The sequence below is a fragment of the Danio rerio genome, chromosome 2, assembly GCF_052040795.2.
Source record: "Danio rerio strain M-AB ecotype USA chromosome 2, GRCz13ab, whole genome shotgun sequence".
NCBI lineage: Eukaryota > Metazoa > Chordata > Actinopteri > Cypriniformes > Danionidae > Danio > Danio rerio.
In genome coordinates, this window is record NC_141022.1 from 48,516,552 (window position 1) to 48,530,158 (window position 13,607).

Sequence of the window (13,607 nt, forward strand, 5' to 3'; positions counted from 1 at the left end):
ATGTTGAACTAGTTATCAAAATATGTCAAAAAAAATTTGTAATCTTTTTTTTTTCCTGAAAATGTCTTCTAAATTGAATCATTTCATGAATAATTTACAGACCTTTGTGTGTTGTGAGTTCAGTTTCAATATTGTTTACAATTCTGCACAGCTCTACCCAAAGGAAGTTTAAGGGAAGTTTAAATAAGGGTGTATTTATTCTTTTGCACAATGCTGGGAATAAATTCGATTTGCAAAGAGCAAATGCAGTAAAAATGTGAAACATACATATTCAGTGTCTTGTACTCAGATACCTCACTAAATGCAGTGATGTCCAACTTTACTGTAGTTTTCAAATGGCTGTGCAAATAGTATATAGTGCTGTCTTGATCATTTTCAGAAACCAAAATCTGACTTTTTTTTGCATTGAAAAGAATGTACAGAGTAAACTATCATAAAGAAATCATTCCAAAGCCATTTGACTATGTTGTTCATAAACAATGGTGTCAGGACTTTTCATCTTGATGACATGAATAATTGCTTTTGAGGAATGAGCGATCCAGTTTGAGCAAGTGACATGCTTTGCAGGGTATCAACTAGGTTTTGCAGTTTGTATGTTTTGAGAAATGCATTGTGCCAAAGTGACTGAGTAAAACTGTAAATGTACACAAATAAACATTGAAACTATATAGTATATGGCCCATAAATGTGATAAAAATAAATAAAAAATTAATTAAAAAAAGAAAAAAAACAGAAAATAACATAAATACAATTCAGGGCGAATACTCACACAACCAGATGGCACAGTTCAACATAAAGTTGAATTTTGATCAAACTTTAATTGACATCCGTCAGATCCAGCAAGACATCATTTTAAGGGATAATTCACTCAAAAATGAAAACTCTGCCATCAGTTACTCGCCCTTTATTTCCCCCCAAACCTTTAAGAGTTTTAGTCTTTTATTGAAAACAAAAGAAAATATTTTAAAGAAAGCTGTAAACCTGAACTTATTCATTTCCATTGTATTTGTTTTTTCTATATGGAAGTTATTGGTTTATGCTGTCTTCAAAATATCATTTTGTTTTTTTGTGTTTAGCAGAAGAAGCAAACTTTGCTAGTGAATGAATGATAAAAATATTGACAGCCACTAAAAATCCATTTCAAATATAATGGGTAATAATTCTTAATATAAATGGAAAATGTTGTAACTCTCACCATTGGAGCACTGTATCTCCAGTCCTGTTCCTCCACAGCATCCCCACTCTTTACTGTGACCACACTGGCTGTGCAGCACCGATCCTGGGCAGCAGTCCGAACAGCAGTCCTCCAGCTTCCCACGACTCTGGAGCTCCACACTGACCAGCCTGCCAGACACCACTGCCTCGAATCCCACCACGACCTCCTTCTCCCCCAGAGGATACACAAACACACCTGAGCAGGTCAGGATGACATCAGATTCAGATAAGTTTGATTTAACTCTTTATTCTTTAATTCTTTGTGAATATTTCAAATAATTTAAATAGCCTTTTTGCATTATATATTATATATATATTTTTAATACAGTGAATTCAGACATACAGTACTACTCGGCTCGCATACTGTTTTTCACATACTATGTATACTGTAAAAATAAACTATTCACTTTAATAATAAAAAGAGTAAACTTGTTGTTAAAAACTTAATTTTTATAATTATGCACATAGTTCAGTTCTATATGTTCAGTTGTTCTCTGATATCTGCATAGAAATTAAAGTTTGCTCTTGTGTTGTGTTGGGGATGAAATATACTGTAGGCTAAATTATAATTATCCTCGACAAAAGAGACAGAGATGTCTTTAGAGTTGTATTTTGTGATTAAATTTTACAGCAATTTTTTAGTGTGTACATTCACAGTATTACTAGCCATTTTGGTAGCCAGTAATGCTGTAAAATTTAAAAGTGCACTGCAAATTAACAATTACAATTATGCTTTAGTTTTACAGCACATTAATAATTATTAATTTATCGTGCACTTTTAAATTTTATAACATTACTGGCAATTTTTATATGTTTATACACTGTAAAACCCAATAAGTTAACTCAAACAGTTTGAGGAAACCGATTGCGGAAAACTATTTAAGTTTTGAAACCAAATAGTTTGGTACTGTAAACTTATTTTAAAAAATATATATATAAATAAAAATAATACTACTAATAATAATTATATATATATATATATATATATATATATATATATATATATATATATATATATATATTTATATATATATATATTTATATATATATATATATATATATATATATATATATATATATATATATATATTTATAATTTTTTTTTTTTTTCACAACATACATGTTAAACTGACAGAAGATGCAGTTAAACAGCCCTTATGTCTTTTTGAGGTAGCCCTAAATACATTTATAATCTGTCTTTCCTAACAGGCTGTGATTAGATACTCCATGTTGCAGTACCTGAGAGCTTTAGAATGCCAATTTTGTTTTTATAATAAGAGTCCCACATACATAGTAAGTATAAATTAAAAATAAGGGAACATTGGGTATATGCTGAATGACTTTTAATTTTCAGTAACCCAGTTAAAGGGCTTCAGGTGAACTAAATGAATGCTCAAGTCTATTTAACTGATTATATTTTTATTACATTACAACATCAATGCTGTAAAAGGAACCGTATAATATTGAAAAAAGTCACATTAACCATTCATCAGAGGTTCATCGGTAAGGAAACATTGAGGAGAATCAAACACTGCCAGGAAATTTAAGTAAGGACAATGGATTTTACACACTTTTTAAATGTAAAGTCAATTAATTGCTTGTTCCTTATTATAAGTAAATTAGGAAAAAGTGTAATTTTTCATTGTCTGTGTGTGTGTGCGTGCGTGCGTGCGTGCGTGCGTGCGCGTGTGCGCGTGTGTGCGTGTGTGTGCGTATGCATGATTTCTTACCCTCCACAGGTTCAGGGTCAGTGTTCACATATGTGAGATGACCTGTGATGCCCAGTGAGCAGCCGTTGGCACAGGAGGAGATTTGGGACGTCTTTAGCAGAAGTGGCGCCCACGTAGTGCTGTTTTTCAACCCTGGCATTTTCCTCGAGAGAGAATCATCTGTGTAAGCTAATTATTCTTGTTATGGGGAGGTCAGCAACAAGATCCCTTAAGAATACTAAGCATGATAATTAATAAGCATCATTTAATCACAATGTTGACTTTGATACACATGTCAGTATTATAGTGAAGCTACTTCATTACTAACTACCCTTTGAGAATAGTCAGGGCCTTGGATGGTTGCCTAAAACTAATTTTTTTCTCATGGCTAATGGAATGTAGTATATTTTAGATCAAGGTTTTAAAATAAATGACTGGTTGGCAACTTTTTAAGCACAGACCACAAAATGCAACATAGAAAATGTCTCATTCTGAAAAAGTAGCCCTATATACGTTTCTGGGGATCTCGAATTATGTAGCCAGAGGAACGTATGGCTGCATTTCGTCTTTAAAATGGACGTCATTCCTTTATCATGCTTATCGGCTGATCGCTTACCTACACATGGACAGCTTTCAAGCAAAGAACAATCAAGCTTACGCAAGAACAGCAAGCGCAAATGGCTCTTGCAAGATAAATTTAAGAAATTTGATTGGCGAAAACAAAAACTGCAAGAAATCGTAGCATCTGAGGCGTATTTGCCATTCTTTAAAAATGTATATAGGGGGTACATTTTCAAAATGAGCCTGGGTGACAAAATGTCCAACTTAAATTGTGATGAAACTAGCATGTTTTGAATGTATTACGGCACCAAAAAGTGATGGAAAATATTAAACAAACGTGAATTATATTTACATTTCTATAAGTTTCTATAAGTTTGTTTGATTTAAAAAATCTACAATGAAATATTGTGCTGGAAATATGTATTTTGCAAAACCTGTTTGACTTCAAAATAATGAGAAAATTAAAGCCATAATCAAGTTGTTTTAAGTTTAGGATATCTAAAATGTTTTACTTTTGGTAGCATGTTGCTTGAGCACAGCACCAAATATTTCCTTTAGATTAAATTAATGTTAGATTTCCTATTAATTCCAATGTATTTGTTTACCTTCTTTTCATTGACTTGAACATAAACTGAAATACAGTAGGCTATAATGAAATTTGGGCGATATGATGGCTCAGTGGTTAGCACTGTTTGAGTCCCGGCTGGGTCAGTTGGCATTTTTGTGTGGAGTTTGCATATTCTCTCCCTGTTGGTGTGGGTTTCCTCTAGGTGCTCCAATTTTCCACACAGTCCAAAGACATGAATTATACACTCACAGGCCACTTTATTAGGTACACCTGTCCAACTGCTTGTTAGCACAATTTTCTAATCAGCCAATCATATAGCAGCAACTCAGTGCATTTAGGCATGTAGACATGGTCAATATGATCTGCTGCAGTTCAAACTGAGCATCAGAATGGAAACAAAAGGTAATTTAAGTGAGTTTGAACATGAGATGGTTGTTTTTTGCCAGAAGGGTTGGTCTGAGTATTTCAGAAACTGCTGATCTACTGGGATTTTCACGCACAACCATTTCTAGGGTTTACAAAGAATGGTCTGAAAAAGAGAAAATATCCAGTAAGCAGTAGTTCTGTGCTCGCAAATGTCTCGTTGATGCCAGAGGTCAGAGGAGACAACTGAGGTATGCAGGTATCGATTTCTGCTGCAACATTCCAATGGTGGGGTCAGAATTTGGCATCAACAACATGAAAGCATGGATCCATCCTGCCTTGTCAACGATTCAGGCTGGTGGTGGTGTAATAGTGTGGGGGATATTTTCTTGGCTCACTTTGGGCCATTTAGTACCAGTTGAGCATTGTGTCAACACCACAGCCTACCTAAGTAATGTTGCTGACCATGTCCATCCCTTTATGACCACAGTGTACCCATCTTCTGATGGCTACTTCCAGCAGGATAATGTGCCCTGTCATAAAGCGTGAATCATCTCAGAATGGTTTCTCAAACATGACAATGAGTTCACTGTACTCAAATGGCCTCCACAGTCACCAGAGCTCAATCCAATAGAGCATCTTTGGGATGTGGTGGAACGGGAGATTCGCATCATGGATGTGCAGCCAACAAATCTGCAGCAACAGCGCAATACTTTCATGTCAATATGGACCAAAATCTCTGAGGAATATTTCCAGTACCTTGTTAAAGCTATGCCACGAAGGATTAAGGCAGTTCTGAGGGCAAAAGGTGGTCCAACCCATACTAGTAAGGTGTACCTATTAAATTGGCTAGTGAGTGTAAGTGAATTGAATAAACTAAATTGTCCGTAGTGTATGTGTGTGAATGAGTGTGGATGGATGTTTTCCAGTACTGCATTGCAGCTGAAAGGGCATCCCCTTTGTAAAACATATGTTGATAAGTTGGCGGTTTATTCCACTGTGGCAACCCCTGATGAATAAAGAGGCAAAGCCAAAGAAGAATGAATGAATGAATATAATCAATTATATTTTGCTCAGTTGGTTGCTGAGACTCATTACTCATTTACATATTATTTGATCTAAAACTATAGACATAAAACCCCAAAACTAATAGAAATAACAAAACCACGCACACAAAAATACTTAGGTTTTAAAATGTTTAAATTCAAATGAAAACTCCAGATAAACAATACAACATCTATTTACAGTAAAACACCAGGTGTGAGTAAAAGGCCTGCAATAAACAAGACAGCTTATAAACATTATAAACCAAATCTTAGATAACAAATTGGAAAGCGGCAGATTTCCATCACATTATGTGCTTCAGCAACCGTGTAACATTTTAAGAGCCGCTACAACCTCTACTTCTCACGACTGGACGTGTCCACCTCACATGCTGCCTGGCAACCGGACGACACTCATCCTGTCACAGTGGGAATGTACGTGTCAAACATTAACCCACTGGTCAATAGAGCACCACCAGCACATGAATACAAACACCAGCAGCAGCAAGAGTCAGGCTCAACCACCTGCCTGAGACTTACTGATGCTGATGTTTAAATGAAGTCACTCAATTAGCACACTGAGGAACACATTTAAATGCAGAATCATTGCCCTCAGGAAAACCATAATCCCGACAGACGTTTAATATGGTCTAATAATCAGTATTCTACTGTCTGCCCATATCAGTGATGTTGAATCTCTCATAAACACTGTTAAATGTTGATGCGTTATTGTTTGTTTTTGCTCTCAGGTGCTCCTTGAACAAGGTGCACTAACACCTGCCACCTGGACACAAACCCACTTACTGAGATTTACTGTGCTGTGATTAAATGTCAAGCAAGCATGAATATAATCATCACACTGCTAAATAAAAGTAAACTGCTCTTACTATGAGGTAAGATTCAGTTTTGACTTGCCAATGCAATGTCACTGCAATTCATAGGTTATTAATTTAGTGGCTAATTTGCATTAATTATTACAATCTCTTTTGTGCAGTTAATTTTAGTATGGTTTGCTCATCTTGTAATGAGGGGTAGGGTTAGGGACACAGATATTTTTATAAATGGTCTGTTTTCATGGTATGAACTTTTTTGACATTATGTAAAATATGTTTCCTCATGAAATCAGACTGGACTTGTTGATTTTTAAGCAATAATGTCAAGTTAAAAATCTGAAGCAAAAGTATTGTTGCCTGACATTGTTGCAAGCATTTTTTTTCCAGGTGCATTCTGATAATTTGGTGTATAGTTTTTTTTTAAAAAAGTGGTTATTTGAAGAATTGAGAAGTTGTTGTTATTTGCGAAACCAGTGGCTTTTAAGAGAACTGCAGACAACAACTAACTTCTCATGTATAAATTAACCATTGTTTTGTTACAAATACATTCTGAAAAAGTAAAGTTTTTTTTAGTAGTTGTACCCTGGCAATGTGGAGACAGATAATTCTCAAAAAATAATTCATTTAGAAATAAAATTCATACATCCACCACACACTTAACATTTAAAAAATCTCATTTGTACAAGATTAAAAAATACACAAATCCATTTTGTAAATTCAAAACACGATTTAGAAGTACACAAATTCCGTTCGTAAATTCAAAACAAGATAAATAAAATATACAAATCTAATTCGACATTCAACATGATGCAGAAATACACAAATCCAATTAATAAATTCAAAACACGATTCAAAAATACACAAATCCAATTCGTAATTCAAAACACAATTCACAATATGCAAAATTGCTAAATATTTATGATTTTTACTTGTGAGTTCACAAATTGTGTTTACAAATTCACAAATTGTATTTTGTAAAAAAGAATTGAGCTGTGCATCAACAGATTTTATGTTGTAAATGTATTATTTTTGGCACTGATCTGGCTCCATATGGCAACTACAAATTGACCCTTGTGTTTCCACACTAACCTTTAACTATTGCATTTACAGAAAAAAAAAAAACATTGGTTACTACAATTTTATAAGAAAGCAAAGCAGACTAATGAACAGAACTGTTTTATTGCCTTGATAAACTTTTTTAAATCTTTTTTTTTTTTAATAAACATCACTACGCTTATGGATATGTAAGCACAGTTGAAGTCAGAATTATTAACTCCCTTTGGATTTTTTTAATTATTTTTTTTATATATTTCCCAAGTGATGTTTAACAGAGCAAGGGAAATTTTAACAGTATGTCTGATAATATTTTTTCTTCTGGAGAAAGTCTAATTTGTTTTGTTTCGGCTACAATAAAAGCAGTTTTTAATAAAAAAAAAAAAACATTTTAAAGTCATAATTATTAACTCACATTTAAGCAAATTTTTTGATAGTCTACAGAACAAACCATCGTTATACAATAACTACCCTAATTACCCTAATCTGCCTAGTTAACCTAATTAACCTGGTTATAAGCCTTTAAATGTCACTTAAAGCTGCATAGAAGTGTCCTAAAAATCTAGTAAAATATTATTTACAGTCATCATTGCAAAGATAGATTAAATCAGTTATTAAAACTGTTATGTTTAGAAACGTGTTGAAAATATCTTCTCTCCGTTAAAAAGAAATTGGGGAAAAAATAAACAAGGGGGGCTAATAATTCAGGGGGGCTAATAATTCTGACTTCAAATATATGTGCCTCGATCTTTCCTCTTAATAACAAAATTTCCATTTAAATTTAGTCATTTAGCAAATGCTTTACATAAATGCACAATAGAAATAACTTTGGAGAAAACTACATGGTTCTGGCTATGTGAGACTGCAGTTTGAACTTTTTTTTCTACACAACACATTGATATTGCAGTACGGAATGGCTCTTTTCGGCATTGTCTTGAACATTAGAAGCATTTGTTCATGTGTTATAAGAGAGGCTCTTAATTTTTAGGACTTATGACTTGTAATTTTCCTAGCTAAAACATCTTATGACTTTCAGAAAATTAGTCTGCAGTATTTTGTTGACTATACAAAGGAAGTACTCGGATTTTTAACTTTGTTGCACTGGCAAAAATAATAACAATTTATTTTAATATTTCTAAATAAATGGATGTATACTGGCAAATAAAGGTAAATGGATGTACAATACTGTATGGAAACCACGCTGACAAATAGAAAGGTTCACAAACTTTTAAACTGCATTTAAACTGAATTTGTTGAGAGAAAAAAGCAGTGATTTCACCCATGCATTACACTTTTACAGAATTAAAGTTAAATTAATTTAATTGGGGAAAATGTATACAGTAACAGAAGTTGCAAAATGTAAAGTCATAATTGGGGTGGTAAATTACTGAATAATTCAGAACATATTAATCTAGAAATTTCAGTATAACACTAACAAAACTGTGAAATAGCCTGATTATAATTTCAATCACTTAGTATTTTTGCAGACAGAAATTAAGTTGACATAAATTTATCAACTAATATTTAAAGACATATGCTTATAATTTGAACATGACATTTCATAGCAGATTTCGCAGGTTTCTTAGCCTAATCTAGCCACATTAAAACGACTAAACTGTCTTGGTAGGTTTTGGGGGAAAAGGCATAAAAGAACGTAAACGGATTTTCACTTACTTGATTTTTGCCCGGTTTGCGGGGATTTGGACGGTGACGTGTTACAGGTCTCTCATCTCTCCATCACTCTTTTTCTGGGCGGAGGAGGTACGCTTCACTACAGCGCACATTCACGCACGCGCACGGAAATCTTACAGGAGTCTGTATATGATTTACATCCTACATTTCATTCTGTGTTTCAGTTCTGATTGCAAAGTAGTCTCTAGCGTATCTGAGTGTCTATTTAAATAACACAATTTTTTACTTTTTCAGACTTGTCATTTAGCTTTGATCCAGTCTCATTTACCTTTTAAAATAGTATTGCCATATTTACTCATGATTGCTTATTCTTGCTTATCTTATCTTTTATTGTGCAATTTGAAAAAAGTCTTGCTTATTTCATCATTTCAGTCATTTTGCACGTTTTACTGCATAAGTTCTGTAAGTAAATTTGGTCCGCTATTTGGTTTGGTCCAGAGGAGGCCACCAGAGGGAGACAATGAGTTGGGGAAAAAAGAAAGGAAACTTAAATTTATAAATATGTTAAAACTTCATTTGAGCGAAAGATACCCTGATGTCTATATAGAGAAATTCAACATCAGAATATTCATATTTTGAAAATTACTTACAGTTATCCACGGTGCAAAAAAAAAAAAAACCTTTTCCCATTTTAGAGAATCAAGTTTTGATATTGGTGGTTTATAAACTGATTAACATGAACTTCTAGATCGCATAACATTACAACTGGCTCAAATTCTGCAGAGCTTCAATATCTATTTTTTTATTTTTATTTTTTGGTATTTATTTTCTTCTTTTCTTTAAAACAAATGGCTGTATTTGTTGTTGTTGTTGTTGTTGTATTTTCACTAATTACTTATCAATTCACGTCAAAACACTTTCATTTTTTCGTAAAAAAAATTCACCTTAATATCTAACAATAACGTACCAATATTTTAAAATTAAAATTAAAATCAGTCATGAATTTTCAACTTTTGCCCCACACTTGCTATTTTAATTTAGCTATCTGTTGAAAGTGTATGCGCGCGCATGCGCATAGGCTAAATAGAAGCTTTTCTTCCCTCTGACTGATGGGATAAAACAAACGAGGCTGTCAGTGTAAGAAAACCTAAACATTGTTCATTCATGTTCTTTTCGATTAAGTCTTAATAATAATAATAATAATTAATAATAATAATTCGTTACATTTATATAGCGCTTTTCTGGGCACTCAAAGCGCTTTTACACAATGGGGGGGGGGGGGGGGGATCTCCTCATCCACCACCAGTGTGCAGCATCCACCTGGATGACGCGACGGCAGCCATTTTGCGCCAGACCGCACACCACACACCAGCTGATTGGTGGAGAGGAGACAGAGTGATGATATGCCAATCATGATATCGGGAGGGTTAGGAGGCCATGATGGACAGAGGCCAGTGGGCAGATTTGGCCAGGATGCCGGGGTTAAACCCCTACTCTTTTTCGAAGGACATCCTGGGATTTTTAACGACCACAGAGAGTCGGGACCTCGAGAGTGGTCTTATTCATCAGGGGTCGCCACAGCACAATGAACCGCCGACTCCAGCATATGTTTTACACAGCAGTTGCCCTTAGCTGCAAACCATCTCTGGGAACACCCATACACTCTCAATAACACACATAACACTACGGACAATTTAGTTTACCCAATTCATCTGTGGCGCATGTCTTTGGACTGTGTGGGAAACCGGAGCACCCGGAGGAAATCCACGAGAACACGAGGAGAAACGAGGTGCAAACTCCACACAGAAATGCCAACTCACCCAGCCGACACTCGAACCAGCGACCTTCTTGCTGTGTGAGGCGACAGCGCTACCCAGTGTAGTGTCTCTCCACTGCCATTTTAGGTTGAGTGCATTTATATCAGGGGTGTCAAACTCAATTCATGGAGGGCCGAAGCCCTGCACAGTTTAGTTCCAACCCTGCTCCAACAGACTTACCTATAGGTTTCAAACAAGCCTGAAGGACTCAATTAGTTTGATCAGGTGTGTTTAATTAGGGTTGGAACTAAACTGTGCAGAGCTGCGGCCCTTTTGGAACTGAGTTTGACACCTGTGATTTATATGGTTTGGCTTATTATTTTTTAGGCTTATTAACGAAGTTTATATGTGCGAACAAAACTCTTTCTTGACGTGCCGTCATTGTCCGATAGAAGGCGCTGTTGACATTCCAACGAACTACCCTACTAGGCATTACTCTCTGCGGAGGGTCTCAGTTATGTTAATGCATATTGTTTCTTAATAAGGTTGTGTGGTTTTTACTCATTTTGTATATATAGTAATTAGTTTGTGCTGTCATTTATCTCATCACACATTTCCCTGTCAGATTAAAAAAAAAAACTGGTATGATAACGACAGTGGTAAAACTGACCTAAACCTAAACTGTCTTATATCCTAATTTTATAAAATTAGCTACATTTTCTTTTGTATTTTGTTAGGCTCTCAATATTCAAGCTTTTGAAATATCAAATATGATAAGCCTCTTCTTAAAATATGGACATGTTTATATTGCAGAAATGGGGTCAGTTCTGTATGAGAACAGTGTTCACCCAAAATGAAAATTGTCATCATTTCCTCTCCTTTAGCTTCTTTCAAAAGTTTCTTGCTTCTATTAAAAACAAAAAAAGGATATTTTGAAGAAGCCTGTCACCATTGACTGCCATAGTATTTGTTTTTTTCTACTATGGAATTCAGTAGTTTTCAACTTTCTTTAAAAAATGATTTGTGTTTAATAGAAGCATGAAACTCATAAATGTTTGAAATAGTTTATACATTTTCCTTTTAGGTGAACTGTCCATTTAAGTCCTTTGCAAAGTGAAACAATAACCCTTAATGTTGTCAGTGTATCAATGTCAAAATATAAATTATTTGGATGAGTTTTTTGCACATTAATATTTTAAGTTTTACAGTAACTTTTACAACTGCATTCAAGCTATTTAATTAGATCAATCCATCTTTAATTAAGTTCTGTATTCTATTGATGACATATAGATAGAGAAGAGAAGCGGTCTAAGAACAGAGCCCTGAGTCACGCCAGAAGCTAGATTTTGCCACCTCACCCCATCTAGGCCTAAAGGACCTACAATATCTGAGAGGTAAGTTATGTACTGTGTGTTCAGGGGACGATTTGATTTTCCTGAAATGTTTGTTGCAGTGAAAGATAAAATGTGAGGTGTCTTCATATAAAAGTTTGTTTGTTGGCAAAATTATTGCTACAGTTTGATGTCTGCAGTGTGTTTTGATGTTTTGAAAAAGAAAAAAATCCAAATCCACGTTCATGTACATGCAGAGGTGGCTCTGATCTCTTATAATCTTGCTTTTGGATGTTTTATTTAAATCCTGCACTAGCCAGATTTCAGACAACCAAGCAGAAACAGCAGAACAGTTTGTAAATCCTTTCCATGTACTTTTGTAAGGGTACACTTGCTTGTTTCATTCATTCATTCATTCATTCGTTCGTTCATTTATTCATTCATTTTCCTTCGCATTAGTCCCTTATTTATCAGAGGTCACAGTGGAATGAACCGTATATGCTTGAGTTTTAACATAACCATAAAAATCTTTAAAATAATTTATAAAAAATTCAGATTTCAAAATTCAGTCTGTGCATTTTCCCACAAAAAACTCATTTACATTATTATTAATTACAAACTCCACATATAGTCAGAGACCATCTGATGAACATGTCTAACATCTACTGAAAATAATTTTGAGCCAATAAGATGATGTCAGTGAAACTGTGAAATATGTTTTATGGTCAGCCAACAAAACAGCAAACTCAAAGCGCCCTATCATACACCTGGCACAATAAGTGTTTAGATGTGTTTTGCATGATTTGTTGCTATTTTCAGACCTCGCAACTCTAATTTTCACATTTTGCCCCATGTTGTTTAAATAGCAAATCCATTTTCGCCATTTTGTGTACTCATGGGTGTGCCGGTCTAAAAAGGAGGTGTGTTAAGGCACATTGCTGGCGCGTTGCTATTATGAGAAACTGAAATAGACTGCACCATTGACCAACAAAAAGTCCAGCGCAGAGCACGTTAGTTATGCGCCTAAGCAGGTTCAAACGCTTAATGCATACAGGATAGACTTCATTATACAAAATGTCTTTACATATAAAAAACTAAAGGATTAAAGTGTAACAAAATTTTTTATTTTCTTCATGAATATTAAAACCACTGTCTCCATGTCTTCTTCATGTCCGGGGGGCTTTTTCAGTTTATCCATGTCAATTTGCAGTTTAATAATGTTAATATTGTTTATTTTATGCATATTTTTATTTTGTTTAAAAAAACAAGTTTAGATTTGTCTACCTGTTAGGTTTTGGACCATATGGCGCATAAGAAAAGGACGTGTGTTTGGATAGAACACATTTTTTTGACCAAACTTCATTATTATTGTTCATTTATTAATTTGCTGGAAATTAGAACTGAATTTAGAAATAGTTTTGAAACAAATCTTTGTGCTTAACAAACTAAATTAAATATTTAGGCTAATAGATGTCTTCAGTGTAGTGAGTTTCCACAGTATCCTTACTCCACACAAGTAAAGGAGTAAAGAGTAGAGGTAAA

General features: G+C 34.4%; 3 protein-coding genes across 7 annotated transcripts in view; 2 read left to right on the forward strand and 1 right to left on the reverse strand.

Annotated features, from left to right (window-relative positions):
- The window catches only part of vwa5b2 (von Willebrand factor A domain containing 5B2), a 50,258-nt gene extending 41,167 nt beyond the window's left edge, over nt 1-9,091 (reverse strand). For all 4 annotated transcript variants that reach the window (XM_087241293.1, XM_087241292.1, XM_087241295.1 and 1 more), the window contains exons 1-3: nt 9,020-9,091; nt 2,946-3,088; nt 1,196-1,411 (exon numbers count right to left, since the gene is read on the reverse strand). In XM_087241293.1, the coding sequence (XP_087097419.1) occupies nt 1,196-1,411; nt 2,946-3,084 (355 nt within the window). In that variant the 5' untranslated portion in view covers nt 3,085-3,088; nt 9,020-9,091. The remainder of the gene's footprint in view (nt 1-1,195; nt 1,412-2,945; nt 3,089-9,019) is intronic.
- Nucleotides 1-13,607, forward strand: part of klhl24a (kelch-like family member 24a) — an 802,375-nt gene that overhangs the window by 455,762 nt on the left and 333,006 nt on the right. The window lies entirely within an intron of this gene.
- prss56 (serine protease 56) overlaps nt 2,878-13,607 on the forward strand; it is a 49,180-nt gene continuing 38,450 nt past the window's right edge. The window contains exons 1-2 of one of the 2 annotated variants that reach the window (XM_087241330.1): nt 2,878-3,108; nt 12,025-12,128. The gene's annotated coding sequence lies outside the window, so the exon portion shown is untranslated. Of the gene's footprint in view, nt 3,109-12,024; nt 12,129-13,607 lie in introns of those variants that run through there. The other variant, XR_015478904.1, reaches the window with a different exon arrangement.